Below are 16,144 nucleotides of genomic sequence, written 5' to 3'. Positions count from 1 at the left end.
ACAGCTAGACCACAACCTCCAACCACAGCTGGACTACAACCTCCAACTGAAACTCAGCCGCAGCCACAAACATCAGCTACACCACAACCACCAACCACAACTCAACCACAGCCACAAACAACAGTTAAACCACAACCAACAACAGCTCAACCACAGCCATCAACAACAGCTGGACCAAAACCTACAACCACAGCTAGTCGACAACCAACAACAACAGCTCAATCACAGCCATCAACAATAGCTAGACCACAACCAACAACAGCTATACTACAGCCTCCAACCACATCTCAAACAGAGCCACAAGCAACAAATAGACCACAACCTCCAGCCACAACTACACCAAAACCACCATCAACAGCTAGGCCACAACCACCAACAACCGCTAGACCACAACCAACAACAACCACTAGACCACAACCACCAAGCACAACTCAACCACAGGCACAAACAACAGTTAAACCACAACCAACAACAGCTATACTACAACCTCCAACTACACCTAAACCACAGCCTCCAACCACATCTCAAACAGAGCCACAAGCAACAAATAGACCACAACCTACAGCCACAACTACACCAAAACCACCATCAACAGCTAGGCCACAACCACCAACAACCACTAGACCACAACCAACAACAATCATTAGACCACAACCACCAACCACAACTCAACAGCAGCCACAAACAACAGTTAAACCACAACCAACAACAGCTAGACCACAGCCTCCAACCACAGCTAGAGCACAACCTCCAACTGAAACTCAGCCACAAGCAACAGCTAAACCACAGCCTCCAACCACATCTCAAACAGAGCCACAAGCAACAAATAGACCACAACCACTGACAACAACTCAACCACAGCCACAAACAACAGTTAAACCACAACAATCAACAGCTATTTTACAACCTCCAACCACAGCTAGACCACAACTTCCAACTGAAACTCAGCCACAAGCAACAACTAAACCACAGCCTCCAACCACAACTCAAACAGAGCCACAAGCAACAAATAGACCACAACCTCCAGCCACAACTACACCAAAACCACCATCAACAGCAAGGCCACAACCAACAACAACCATTAGACCACAACCACCGACCATAACTCAACCACAGCCACAAGCAACAGTTAAACCACAATCAACAACAGCTATACTACAACCTCGAACCACAGCTAGGCCACAACCTCCAAGTGAAACTCAGCCACAAGCAACAGCTAAACCACAGCCTCCAACCACATCTCAAACAGAGCCACAAGCAACAAATAGACCACGACCTCCTGCCACAACTACAACAAAACCACCATCAACAGCTAGGTCACAAACACCAACAACCACTAGACCACAACCAACAACAACCACTAGACCACAACCACCAACCACAATTCAACCACAGCCACAAACAATAGTTAAACCACAACCATCAACAGCTAGGCCACAACCACCAACAACCGCTAGACCACAACCGACGACTACAACTCAACCACAACCCCCAATACTTACACCCGAGACCACAGCAACATTTAGACCGCAACCCACCACAACATTGAAACCGCAACCTACAACAACAGCTAGACCACTGCCATCAACTACAGCTGTACCAAGTAAGTTATATGTTTGCATTTCCCTGTTTAAACACGGACTGGGTTTTTTAATCATGTACGCTTTACACCTCACATGTTAGGCACTGTGGCAAAACTCACCTGTGAGCTATAACACTTTAAGAAAAATGAAAAATAGATTAGAAATATGCAATATATACAGTACACATTGATTGCACAGACCATTTTTATCATTTTAAGCTTATAACTAAGTATACACCATGTCTCTACCTTTGTGTCTCTCTCTATAGCACTCTCTTGCCCACAGAACAGTCATTACACCACTTGCATCCCTGCCTGCAGTCCCACCTGTCTACACCTGCATGGCCCACCACACTGTAGTGACAATGAGGGTTGTGAGCAGGGATGTGCATGTGATGAAGGCTTTGTGCAAACAGGAAGGATTTGTGTGCCTATCCAAATGTGTGGATGTGTGGACAGGAATGGCGCCATGCATCAGGTGAGTCAGTTCAGAGTGACTCTTCATCAATAGAACAAGTCATATGCAGTGTTGATTTTCAAATACATAGAATTACTATCTTAAAGACAGAGCATTATTGCCAAAAATGGTACATGTGGAGATTAAGGTCCAAGCAGCATGATGACTCTCTTCTTTCTGGTCAGTTTGATGAAGTCTGGTACACAAATCACTGCAGTCAGAAATGTGAATGTGAGAAACACCATGGCGTGGGAAACATTGACTGCGACGAGAAAGATGAGTGTGATGGAAATGCTGTCTGCCTTCAAAATGAGGAGGGCGACTATCACTGCCACTCTACAGGTGCTGTAAATGCCAACATGTAACATACAACTGTGATGTATCTGAACCACACATCCTACTTAGTAATTGATAAACTGCTCTACACTTGTTGCTCCCCAGGCTTCAATGAGTGTTCTATCACAAGAGACGGTGATTACAGAACCTTTGATAAAATGAAGTATGACTTCGAAGGTGAGCACTCATACGTGCTGGTCCAGACCAAAAACATGCCAAATAACCTTCCAGATGTCTACATCGAGGGCATCAATACACACACCGTACATGATGATGATGACAGTCAGCATCATGCTGACAGCAGCACTGAAGAAGACCACAGTCACAGAGTCAGGCATGGAGATGATGAAGATAATGATGATGATGATCACGATGAAGATGATGATGATGATGATGATGATGATGATGATGACAGTGAAGCTCATGACGAACACCACAGATTAGAAGAGATTAAAATCAGAGTGTACAATCACACTGTGGAGTTCAAGAAGAAACGGCGGCTGGTTGTAAGTATCAAGGGCATTTCTAGGAACATGCTGCCTCCATCTAATTTTCCTGTGGCACCTTTCCAGCAGACACAATATTTTGTTCAAGGGATAATATCAGATTTCTGCCCACCCACAAACATTTGTGAAAGCGCTGAGGGAAATAACCAGCACTCCCTCACATTTCCTCTGTGAGGTGTTACGACAGCAGTGAGGCAGATGATGTGTTATGTGCAATGTGCTAAATTATGCTCTGTCATATGTTATTTCCCTATTGGCACTTGATACATGCTTGTGTGTGTATGAGACAGAGAGAGAGAGAGACAGAGACAGAGACAGAGAGAAAGAGCGAGCATGTAAAAAAAAAGCTGAAATATCAACATTACACATATTTAGGAATGAGACCTTATCATCCAAGTAAAAAAAGCAGTCTGAGCTAGTAGCTAGTATATTGTATTTAAATAACCAAAGAACATTGGTATTCGAGCTTGAATGTACAACTTTCAACAATATCTGAGACCTTTAAATATAGTCAAACTAGACTAAGCGTCTACATTCATGAAAGCAGCCCTGTAGATGATGAGAACGTATAATTTTTACCGTGCTCACCACCTTAGTTTAACATAGTAACATTTGCTAATTAGCATTTAACATAAAGTTAAGTGCTAACTTATGGTCCTGTGGGGACCACGAACGTCTGCGCCAGATTCCATGCCAATCCATCCGATAGATGTTGAGATATTTCAGTCTGAACAGTGCTGAACTGATCTACCGACTGACAATGTCATCCCGAGAGCCATTTTGTGAATCCCTGCACCCAGCATACATAATCATACACATCCCCTTCTCTGCCTCCTTCCAGGTGGACGGAAGGAGAAGCAATAGTCCTGTTTCACCAACTGCTGGTCTAAACATCTATGAACATTCTTCTCACATCTACCTGAAGACAGACTTTGGCCTCTCAGTGAAGTTTGATGGACACAGCACAGCAGGTATCTAATTGTCACCTCATTAAACAATACAAGTCTAATAGAATTAGCAGTAGTCCTGGATCTTGCAGGATTCATAACAAATCCTTGAAATCACAATTCATCATTCCATCCCATGTCAATGTAAGTGACTTTTTCTGGGGAAAAGCTATACAATGAGTTAATTCACATTGTAATGTTGTGTTGATTTTGTGCCTGCAGAGATCATTCTACCACGCGTATATAAAAGGAAGGTGGGAGGTCTGTGTGGGAACTTTGACAGTCAAAAGTGGAATGACTTGATGAAGCCAGATGGTACCAGGGCCAGAAGTGTTCAAGAGTTTGGAGAGAGCTGGAGAGTGTGAATATCAGATGGAAGTAAGGATGAGACACTTAAAAATACCCTGTAGAGGTTTTAACCACTAGCAGAAACTTGATTGTGGCAGTTTACAAGAAGACTCCACACTAGGGCTGCACAATATATTGTTTCAGCATTGGCAGTGGGATGAGCATATGTGCAATAGCCACATTGCAGGATGCTCAATGCCAAGTAAGGCAAATCAACTCCAACACATACTAAGCACACTCACTCATGCTCCAACTTTTTTGCTCCTTGATACAGGAGGAAAACTTGCAAGGTTCTCATTTCCTGTGATCAATCTACAAGAAAAGTCCATCTGATATTACAGTCATATTGCAACCAAAGCAGGGCCCAATAGTCACCGGCCACAATCTGAAAATGACCACTGCCTGTTTTGGATGTTAAAGGAAGACGTTCATTTACGTGAGGCGCATTTTGAGTGCATGTACTCCCGTTGTCAGCGACACCTCTTCTCGGTACTGGTTGAAAGATAAAGGGGCCGGTCTGTGCCCTAATGTAAGAAATGCTTAATAACCATAGTACACACACAAAATTTGCTGTATCCATATCTATTAGTACTGACATCTTGCCAGCATATACTGTGGATAAATTTGTTTCTTGCTTGGCTTTGAGAAATGTCCCATCTGCAACCACGCTGGGGGGCCTGTTTATCTTCCACCATGCAGATTAAGCATACATTTGAACATCGTTAGAAATTGATTACGTGTGAATGATGCAACTTTGATACACAAGTCCATTTGTGTTTTTAAGAAATGTGTTGTTTTCCCCCCAATACCGTTCTACCTATTCTCCGTCCACTTGTCCATGCCAGCGTCAGAGTTGCATACATGAATCCGGAAGTGGAGGAGTCCAAGCTGATTTCTGAAGGGGTGTCAAGGGGCTGAACCAAGTGTTGTGGAAGCACAGTGGGAGGGGAGGGGGTTGTTTGTTGGAAGAGGATAGTGTGATACTGTACCCAAATGATGAAAATTATGATTTTTAATTATTTACTGTACATAAATAACACAATGCATGTATTGTATTCAATGACATTTGGGGGATTTTTTCTCATGACAATACGCCTATATATCACAACATCATTGTTTTCCAAAATCATGCAGCCCTACTCCATAATATCTGTCACATTATGAAATAAGAACAGACAGAATTCATTTCATTAGATAGATTTTATTTTTTCCATAGACAACACACCCCCTCCCAAACCTGTCCCAAACAGGACTTGGCATAAAAACAACCAGTGGTAATGATGTCCAGTTTTTATTTTGTTTTTTATCTCCAGCTTCTCAAGACAATAAATACAGGATGATGACTACTTCTTGCTAATATACAAAGAGTGTACCATAGTAAAAAAGACTGCCTACTAATGATGCTGCACTATTTGGGGATTTTGATTGTTTATCTATTCTATTATTTTTATTTTTACTATAGAGTATATACAGTGACTCATCTCATTCTCTATCATCTCTATCGTTTTTGAACAAATCTTTGTACTCTGTGATAATGTATCATACTTTTGTTTGTGTCATTTCCATGCAAACTATATGTACAGCTGTCCATATATTGTATGCCTATATTACACGTAAATGGCCACACTGAAACAAGTGATTATGCATGACTGTAAATTGATTATTTATTACTATCTGATACTGTTGTAAAGAAATTCAATGTGCAATAGATGATTATTCAAATTTGCTTGCACTTGTTGCACTGCTCAAATAAACAGTATAGTTGGATTTGTGTCACCATTTAAGTGGTTTAGCAAGTTTAGCTCCAACTACATTCTTGAAATATCTACAGTCTGAATGTGGAGCCCATTATCTACCTGTGGAACTACATAAAGTCTAATCATTACAGAAAGACAGACTGTTACAGAATGCCTGTAACAGGATAGTATTCCCTGAAGACAAGATGTTTTTTCTGTCAGACAATAGGATTATTCTTGTCAGGAGTGTACCTGTGGTAAGTGTGTGTTTCTGAATGTCTGTGATGTTCATATGCGTGTATAAATAAGCTCTGGTTACACTCGGCAGCCACACACAGTCATGGACAGGTTTGCATTGCACTTCTTTCTCCTGTTTGTGTTGCTACCTCTCGATGATGGTGAGTGAAACATTATCACATTTAATAATGGATGGTTAAATTAACAAAGTCATGGCCTAGTTATCTCATTATACATAATTGATTGTAACTGATAAAGTTACAACCCTGTTGTAACTTTGTATCTTATTTAACTTGTAAGCTTGATGTTATTGTTCTTTGACTTGATTGTAAAAACCTAATAGAAATTACTAAATATTTTAATACTACATGACTCAGCTGATTGGATTATTCCAAAACATAATGATAAATAGTTCAGTGCTCACAAGTGCAGTAAATTCAAAATTAAGTTGCTGCTATACTAGGCTATGTCAGGAAGGTGGGGACTTAAGGGAGACTATGAGGGGAACTAGGGGTGAATTTAAGGGTTGAACCCAGGTGCAGACACAACGGGAAGCATGGATTAACAACACGCAACACAACGAGACAAGACTAGGACAACACAAGGAACTCACTAACACACAGGGCAAGACAATGGATAATACAATAAAAGGAAAACTCAATCAGGACATGAACACAGACAAACCAAGGGACAGGCTAGATTGTAATTAATAAATTTATTGAGACAACGAAAACCTACAACTAAGGAAACTAATTAACACACTCAATAAACGCAACGGGGCATGGATGGAACAGGGACAGCACAAGAACTAACTAACTTAGAACAAGACTACTAAAGACACCAAGACTAGCAACAGGAGGTAACATAGAACATGACAAAACTAAAACACTATGGCTACAAAACTAGAAAACCAAAAACGCTCCTTAAGGAGGAAAACACAAAAGGCTATGAAACGGACTGACCAACTGAAGAACTTGGTAAGAGAAACTAACAACTCAAAATGCACTCCTAGCAAATTGAGGAACAAGAATCTGAATAACAAAAGTAAATAAACAGAAAATCGCTCTTAAACGAGGAGAATAAATCGGCTAAACTATAACTTAAGACAAGAACACAGAAACTAGATTATAATGTAACAAACAAATAACACTATGAAAAGAACATGGCAGGGAACGATAACTAACGAGGGAAACGCAGACAACAATAAGGACGCGGACTCTACATACGACAAGACATGAACAAAGACAAGAACACGGCAATAAACAAACCAGAACTGTGGCAAGTAAAGACAAAGTCGAAACAAGGAACAACTCAAACCTGAACAGAAACGCGGACAGGAACAAAGGAAACGCAACATGAAACACTTACATGAAACAAGACAACACTCTTGGAACTAAGGAACTAGGGTAGAACTATGACTATGGTGAAGATGGGTGGCAGCAAGGTTACACAGACAATGACCCGACAAGGACAAAGGGAAGACACGGACTTAAATACACTAGGGGCAAACACTAATGACGCACAGGTGGGAACGATCAGACAATCACACGGGAGGGAAAACACAGGAAGTAAAGTAACAAAAGACACATAACATGAACCTTCAAAATAAAACAGGAGGTAACCAAAACCAGGCAAAGACAAGACACAATGGGGAACTTAACAAAATACGAACAAGACAGGGCAAGGGTACAGACTAAGACAATACAGAACTCTAACATAAAACATGGCATGACTATGAGGACATTAGGAATACACAGTAGAACAGAGAAACGAACCTGAACAAAGAAGACACTACAATGAACACTTACAAGGAACAAGGCGAAAGATCAACAAGAGAAAAACTAAACTAAACCGCCGTGCATGGCACGGGTCATGACAGAACCCCCCCCTTAAGGGACAGATCCCAGATGTCCCTACATGAAACAAAAGGAGTCCAACAGTTCAAGTCAAGCAGGGTGGGTGGAGGGGGATCTGGAGGAGGGACTCAAAGTCCAGGCTAAGGCATAGTCCAAAGAGTTCAAAAGTCCAACAGGGTGGGGGGAGGGGAAACTCAGAGTTCAGGTTAACACAAAGTCCAAAAGGTTCAAGAGTCCAAATCCAACAGGGTGCGTGGAGGGGATCTGGAGGGGGAACTTAAAGTCACACTGAGGCAAAAGTTTCTCCGGTGGTCTGGCCAGTGGCCAAAGACCAAGGCATAATCTGTCTGGAGGCCTGCGGCGAAGGCAGAACCTCCATTGAGGCCAGTGGCGAGGGCGACACCTCCGTTGAGGCCAGCAGTGAGGGCGGAACCCCTCTGGAGGCCGGCAGCGAGGGCGGAACCCCTCTGGAGGCCGGCGGCGAGGGCGGAACCTCCATTGAGTCCAGCTGCGAGGGCGGAACTCCTCTGGAGGCCGGCGGCGAGGGCGGAACCCCTCTGGAGGCCGGCGGCGAGGGCGGAACCCCTCTGGAGGCCGGCGGCGAGGGCGGAACCTCCATTGAGTCCAGCTGCGAGGGCGGAACTCCTCTGGAGGCCGGCGGCGAGGGCGGAACCCCTCTGGAGGCCGGCGGCGAGGGCGGAACCTCCATTGAGTCCAGCTGCGAGGGCGGAACCCCTCTGGAGGCCGGCGGCGAGGGCGGATCCCCTCTGGAGGCCAGCGACGACCAACAAGGTTGGAAGCTGGTGATGAGGCCGCAGGACAGGAGGCCGGCAGCGGGGCAGCCGGACAGGAGACCGGCGACATGGCAGCCGGACAGGGGGCCGGCGACGTGGCAACAGGACAGGGTGCCGGCAACGTGGCAACAGGACAGGGTGCCGGCAACATGGCAGCAGGACAGAGGACCGGCAACATGGCTACAGGACAGGGAGCCGGACAGAGGACCGGCAACATGGCTACAGGACAGGGAGCCGGACAGAGGACCGGCAACATGGCAACAGGACAGGGTGCCGGCAACGTGGCAACAGGACAGGGTGCCGGCAACGTGGCAGCAGGACAGAGGACCGGCAACATGGCTACAGGACAGGGAGCCGGACAGAGGACCGGCAACATGGCAACAGGACAGGGGGCCGGACAGAGGGCCGGCAACATGGCAACAGGACAGGGAGCCGGCAACATGGCAACAGGACAGGGAGCCGGCAACATGGAATCAGGACAGGGAGCCGGCAACATGGCAACAGGACAGGGAGCCGGCAACATGGCAGCCGGACAGAGGGCCGGCAACATGGCAACAGGACAGGGAGCCGGCAACATGGCAACAGGACAGAGGGCCGGCAACATGGCAACAGGACAGAGGGCCGGCAACATGGCAGCCAGACAGGGGGCCGGCAACATGGCAGCCAGACAGGGGGCCGGCAGCAAGGAGGACTGTAATCCTGGTCGAGGTGGTCGCTGCAGCTCCGGTTCAGAAGGCTGCGGCGGCGGCAGCAACTCGAGGTCAGAAGGTGGCGGCGGCAGCAGCAGCGGCGGCGGCCGCACCAGCTCGGGCGGCGGCGGCAACAGCAGCAGCAGCAGCTTGAGGACAGGAAGCAGCGGCAGCACCAGCAGCTCGAGGTCAGGGGGCGGCAGCTCAGGTTCAGGAGACGGCAGCATCAGCTGCTCGAGGTCAGGAGGCGGCGGCAGCGGCAGCTCGAGGCCAGGAGACGGCGGCGGCGGCAACCCAGGAGGCGACAGCAGCGGCAGCAGCTGCTCTGGCGGCAGCACCAGCTCAGACGGCGGCGGCAGCAACGGCTCTGGCGGCTCTGGAACTGGCGGCGGCGGCAACAGCAGCAGCTCTGGCAGCAGCGGCGACGGCGGCTCTGGCGGCAGCAGCGGCTCCGGCGGCAGCACCAGCTCAGACGGCGGCGACAGCAGCAACGGCTCTGGCGGCTCTGGAACTGGCGGCGGCGGGAACAGCAGCAGCTCTGGCAACAGCTGCGACGGCGGCTCTGGAGACGACAGGGGGCTAGCAGACTGACGGCTAACCGACCCCTTCGGTCGTCGGGATCTCCGCTTCCTCCTTGAAGGTGCTGGCTGAGTTGCGGGGGGTGAGGGCCACTCGGACACTGGAGACGACGGGGGAATGGCAGGCTGGCTAGCCGACACCTTCCGTCGTCGGGATCTCCGCTTCCTCCTCGCAGGAGGATCGGGAACCGGCAGAAATCCCCAGAACCGGGCACCCGGAATATAGTCCTCATCAGAGCTGTATAGTGGATCGGCTCTGTACAAGACCTGAGGCGGGCGGTTCTCCCCCGAGGAGGATCTTTTGAAAACCACTGGTGGTCCCCAGTATGGAACATCCAGGAGGTCATCTAAGTCTATCTCCGAGTCGGACGAGAAACTTATGTCCGCTGGGTTCATACTTGGTCGGGTCATTCTGTCAGGAAGGTGGGGACTTAAGGGAGACTATGAGGGGAACTAGGGGTGAATTTAAGGGTTGAACCCAGGTGCAGACACAACGGGAAGCATGGATTAACAACACGCAACACAACGAGACAAGACTAGGACAACACAAGGAACTCACTAACACACAGGGCAAGACTATGGATAATACAATAAAAGGAAAACTCAATCAGGACATGAACACAGACAAACCAAGGGACAGGCTAGATTGTAATTAATAAATTTATTGAGACAACGAAAACCTACAACTAAGGAAACTAATTAACACACTCAATAAACGCAACGGGGCATGGGTGGAACAGGGACAGCACAAGAACTAACTAACTTAGAACAAGACTACTAAAGACACCAAGACTAGCAACAGGAGGTAACATAGAACATGACAAAACTAAAACACTATGGCTACAAAACTAGAAAACCAAAAACGCTCCTTAAGGAGGAAAACACAAAAGGCTATGAAACGGACTGACCAACTGAAGAACTTGGTAAGAGAAACTAACAACTCAAAATGCACTCCTAGCAAATTGAGGAACAAGAATCTGAATAACAAAAGTAAATAAACAGAAAATCGCTCTTAAACGAGGAGAATAAATCGGCTAAACTATAACTTAAGACAAGAACACAGAAACTAGATTATAATGTAACAAACAAATAACACTATGAAAAGAACATGGCAGGGAACGATAACTAACGAGGGAAACGCAGACAACAATAAGGACGCGGACTCTACATACGACAAGACATGAACAAAGACAAGAACACGGCGATAAACAAACCAGAACTGTGGCAAGTAAAGACAAAGTCGAAACAAGGAACAACTCAAACCTGAACAGAAACGCGGACAGGAACAAAGGAAACGCAACATGAAACACTTACATGAAACAAGACAACACTCTTGGAACTAAGGAACTAGGGTAGAACTATGACTATGGTGAAGATGGGTGGCAGCAAGGTTACACAGACAATGACCCGACAAGGACAAAGGGAAGACACGGACTTAAATACACTAGGGGCAAACACTAATGACGCACAGGTGGGAACGATCAGACAATCACACGGGAGGGAAAACACAGGAAGTAAAGTAACAAAAGACACATAACATGAACCTTCAAAATAAAACAGGAGGTAACCAAAACCAGGCAAAGACAAGACACAATGGGGAACTTAACAAAATACGAACAAACAGGGCAAGGGTACAGACTAAGACAATACAGAACTCTAACATAAAACATGGCATGACTATGAGGACATTAGGAATACACAGTAGAACAGAGAAACGAACCTGAACAAAGAAGACACTACAATGAACACTTACAAGGAACAAGGCGAAAGATCAACAAGAGAAAAACTAAACTAAACCGCCGTGCATGGCACGGGTCATGACAGGCTATTGTCCTCGGGTGCTTAGTTTTATTTTAAATTAATCACTGACTTGGTTTATAGGTCATAAGCAATTCAAGTAGTAAGTAAACAGCATCCATGTGTTATCATACTACATGCTGATGAAGTGTTAATTGTCCTGACCTAAGTGTGAAAATTACCTTAATAAATAGGCACTAACAATTACAGATCACTAATTCAGTTCTTATCTTAATTAAGAAAACAGGTTTAATTATGTAAAAGTTTTAAGTCTTGATGATGGTAAGTGACACCATTCAGAGAACTGCTAGTTATACAGACACAGGTGACCAGTGGGGAAAGGAAGGAAATGTGGAGAAAACTGTCAAAAGAATCAATGTCAACTACGCTCATTTCACTATATTGAATGAACATGTTTTTGTGTGTCTCCAGATCTTACATTGAAAATGACATGAATGCCATGTAATCTAGACAAAGTCTAGATGTAATTCATTGAACAAGTACTAGTCTTCCAAAGACTCTTTTGTGATCTTCTGTTGCACCTGGAAATCAGCCTTTCTCTAAGTGTTGAAGGGCAACTGAGTGTATCTAGCTGTCTGAAAACCATCAGTGTCACATCTTACAGGGAAGACTGAACAAGAGCAATGCCCACTTCAGCTGCACCAGTCGGTTCACTGTGACATCCATGCCAGTCTTCTTCTCTTTAATGCAGAGCAAAAGCTTAACTTAAATGATGTTTTTTCCTGAATTCCAGTGAAATGGCATGTCACTGTCCCTTTCCATTTTCTAGCTCAAATAGCAGCTCCCAGCACCACGCCAACAGGTAATATCCACCACATCACTTCACAGCTCCCATTCATCCAGTCCAATATATTCTGCCTCCACCTAAACCCCACGTGTCTCTGAGCTGCATCCAACAAAGACGTATCAAACATTTTCACCACTCTCATTCCAATTTGGAGAAATCCTTGCCTACCTGTCCCTGGAAACTAACAGCTCTGACATGCTGCCACAAAATATTTCACAGACACCTCCATCAAGAGACTCTTAATTACAACTACTACTACCATTACAACTATACTCCCTGCTATAACACAAGCTGTGCTATCACCTTGCTGTACCATTGATAATGATTTTGTAAGTCACCTCAGTGATCTTGAAATAACATGCTGAAGTTACAGTTATGAATGGGTACAGTGTTGATCTTTTATACAGGTGTGCTGTATGTGCAGGCTGTGCAGGTCCACCCATTCTGTGTTGCTCTGGCCAAAGCCCCAGCTGCTTCAGGGGCTGTTTCTGTGATGAGTTTTGTGTGATATTTGGCGACTGCTGTCCCGACTATAAGCCAACCTGCACACAACGTAAGTGAGAGTGACCACAAAAAGTAGAATTGTATAGAATTTTGTCAGTTTCGGATTTGAGAGTGAGATAGGGTTTAAGATTTATAGTGCAACTCTTTGTGCCTTGATTACAGATCTTACCACTGCAGTGGCAAGAAAGTCCAGGACAACAAACAGTGCCACATCTGAACTGGCAAATAATGTCACAGCTTCATCATTCACGGTCTCAACAGCACCTAGCACAACATCTGCGGTATTAAATTTGAGTACAACTTCAGCATCCGTAGTCTCTGCTACTACATCAAGCAGCCAAACAAGCAACAGTACATCTAAACCTGCAGACAACAGCAAAACTTCATCAGTCTCTGTCACGACAGCACCCAGCACAACAAACAGCAATGCTACCACTATGCCTGCAGATATCAGCACAACTTTAGCATCCACCCTGTCTGATTCTACAGCAACCAGCACAACAGGTAGTGCTGCAACATCTACACTGCTGGAAGAGCTCACAACCTCAGCATCCGTAGTCTCTGCTACCACATCAAGCAGCCAAACAAGCAACAGTACATCTAAACCTGCAGATAACAGCACAACTTCATCAGCCGCTGTAACGACAGCACCCAGCACAACAAACAGCAATGCCACTGCTATGCTAGCAGATATCAGCACAACTTTAGCATCCACTGTGTCTGATTCAGCAGTGACCAGCAAAACAGGTAGCGCTGGAACATCTACACTGCTGGAAGTGAGTACAACTTCAGCATCCGTAGTCTCTGCTACCACATCGAGCAGCCAAACAAGAACTAGTATATCTAAACCGGCAGATAACAGCACAACTTCATCAGCCTCTGTCACGGCAGTACCCGTCACAACAAACAGCAATGCTACCACTATGCCTGCAGATATCAGCACAACTTTAGCATCCACTGTGTCTGATTCTACGGCGTCCAGCAAAACAGGTAGCGCTGGAACATCTACACTGCTGGAAGTCAGCACAACTTCAGCATCTGTAGTCTCTGCTACCACATCGAGCAGCCAAACAAGCAACAGTACATCTAAACCTGAAGATAACAGCACAACTTCATCAGCCGCTGTAACGACAGGACCCAGCACAACAAACAGCAATGCTACCACTATGACTGCAGATATCAGCACAACTTTAGCATCCACAGTGTCTGATTCTACAGCGACCAGCAAAACAGGTAGCGCTGGAACATCTACACTGCTGGAAGTGCTCACAACTTCAGCATCCGTAGTCTCTGCTACCACATCAAGCAGCCAAACAAGCAACAGTATATCCAAACCAGCAGATAACAGCACAACTTCATCAGCCTCTGTCACGATAGCACCAAGCACAAAAAACAGCAATAGTACCACTATGTTAGCAGATATTAGCACAACTTTAACATCCACTGTGTCAGCAACCAGCCAAACAAGAAGCAATACTACATCTACAGCACAGGATGTGAGCACAGCCTCAGCATCCACAGTCTCTGCTACTACAGCAGCCAGCATAATAAATAGAAGCACTACATATACATCAGCAGATACGAACCAAATGTCATCTTCCGGAGTCTTTGATAATTCAGCACCCAGCACAGCAGGGAGCAGCACTACCTCTACACTTGTAAACATTAGAACAACTTCAGCATCTACAGCCTCTGATACGACACCGCCAAACACAACCAACGGAAGTAAATGTATACCAGCAGATGTTAGCACAACATTAACTACATTCTCTATTTCTCTGGCACCCTGCAAAACAAACACCAGTACTTCTTCTACGCTAGCAGACACCAGCACAACTTCAGCATTGCCAGGCTCTCTTACTACAACACCCACAACAAAACACAGCAGTGCATCGACAGATATCAGTCCATCCCTGCCATCCGCAGTCTCTTCAAGAGCAACAACCTACCCAACAAGCAGCACTACTGCACTGCTAGATGTGAGCACAGGATCAGTGTCCATAATGTCCACTACAACAGCAACCAGTCAAAAGAGTAGTAGTACCACAACGACACTATTAGATGGCCTCACAACCTCAGCATCCACAGCTCCAGGTTGGTCATTGTGATTGTTACTGCTTAAGACTATTCCAAAATTCACATTTGAAGAAGTACATTGAAAGGAAGACGTTCATTCTTTCTGTCAGTGCTGAAAATGCATTGGCAAATTTTTTGTCAAATCTTTTTTATTATTATTATTATTGTTTGCATCAGGGTCTGAGTCAGCAATGATACTGAGTTAGTGAGTCACCTCCTTTGGCATGCTCACTCAACACCTCAGGCTTTTGACAGTTTCCTTGTCCTCATGGCAGGGACAACACTGACAGGAACAAGCACAACTGTTGACACTAGTAGTTTCACATCTTTACCAGCAGATGGGAGCAAATCTAAAGTTTCCAACAAAAGCAAAGACCCCAAGGCCACCACCAGCTCAGATAATGGTACAGTCAGTCACATGTACTTCAGTGATGAAGCAGTTTGAATGGTAAATAAATTTCTATTTACATATTCCTTTTTTCAGATGCTGAAATAGTGACGGTTCACCTTAAAGTTTCTGTTTTATCCAGTAGTGAGGAAAATAAGGATTTGATGTTACAGGCTGTATCTAATGTAAGTACAAACAACATAAATATATACATCATGCAGTTACAGGATCACATAAACAGTATTGTGCACAACTCTGTTGCTCATCTTATCAGTGAGTGTCTTCTCTCTCACAGTTTATATCCCAGACCCTTCTCCAGCAGAACTGTGAGAGCTGCACTGCAACTATCAGACACATCAAACCCACCTGAGAAAGGGGCTCATGTTTCAGCCACTGGAAGCATCAGTTTGACTGCGGATAAACTGTGACAACAGGCGGCACAACGCTCAGAAACAACAGAGTAATCTGTTAAAATTGAGTAAATTAGCCTAAAGTAATAAAATAA

The 16,144-nt window shown here is 45.2% G+C and overlaps 2 protein-coding genes across 2 annotated transcripts in view; both read left to right on the top strand.

Moving 5' to 3' along the window:
* LOC121614879 (zonadhesin) overlaps nucleotides 1-4,193 on the top strand; it is a 41,368-nt gene extending 37,175 nt beyond the window's left edge. Inside the window, exons 16-23 of the mRNA XM_041948969.1 lie at nucleotides 533-730; nucleotides 1,418-1,466; nucleotides 1,856-2,060; nucleotides 2,225-2,381; nucleotides 2,481-2,709; nucleotides 2,815-2,881; nucleotides 3,723-3,852; nucleotides 4,051-4,193. Of these exons, the coding sequence (XP_041804903.1) occupies nucleotides 533-730; nucleotides 1,418-1,466; nucleotides 1,856-2,060; nucleotides 2,225-2,381; nucleotides 2,481-2,709; nucleotides 2,815-2,881; nucleotides 3,723-3,852; nucleotides 4,051-4,193 (1,178 nt within the window). The remainder of the gene's footprint in view (nucleotides 1-532; nucleotides 731-1,417; nucleotides 1,467-1,855; nucleotides 2,061-2,224; nucleotides 2,382-2,480; nucleotides 2,710-2,814; nucleotides 2,882-3,722; nucleotides 3,853-4,050) is intronic.
* A 3,370-nt stretch (nucleotides 4,194-7,563) lies between these two features.
* On the top strand, nucleotides 7,564-15,213 carry LOC121614878 (circumsporozoite protein-like). Its single transcript, XM_041948968.1, has 3 exons — nucleotides 7,564-7,582; nucleotides 8,749-9,419; nucleotides 14,980-15,213. Exons 1-3 carry the CDS (start codon nucleotides 7,564-7,566, stop codon nucleotides 15,211-15,213), a joined length of 924 nt encoding a protein of 307 aa, XP_041804902.1.
* The last annotated feature ends 931 nt before the right edge of the window (nucleotides 15,214-16,144 follow it).

Source organism: Chelmon rostratus, chromosome 12 (genome assembly GCF_017976325.1).
Source record: "Chelmon rostratus isolate fCheRos1 chromosome 12, fCheRos1.pri, whole genome shotgun sequence".
Lineage (NCBI taxonomy): Eukaryota > Metazoa > Chordata > Actinopteri > Chaetodontiformes > Chaetodontidae > Chelmon > Chelmon rostratus.
The sequence above is the reverse complement of the archived record's forward strand: the minus strand, read 5'-3'. Positions and strand labels throughout refer to the sequence as shown.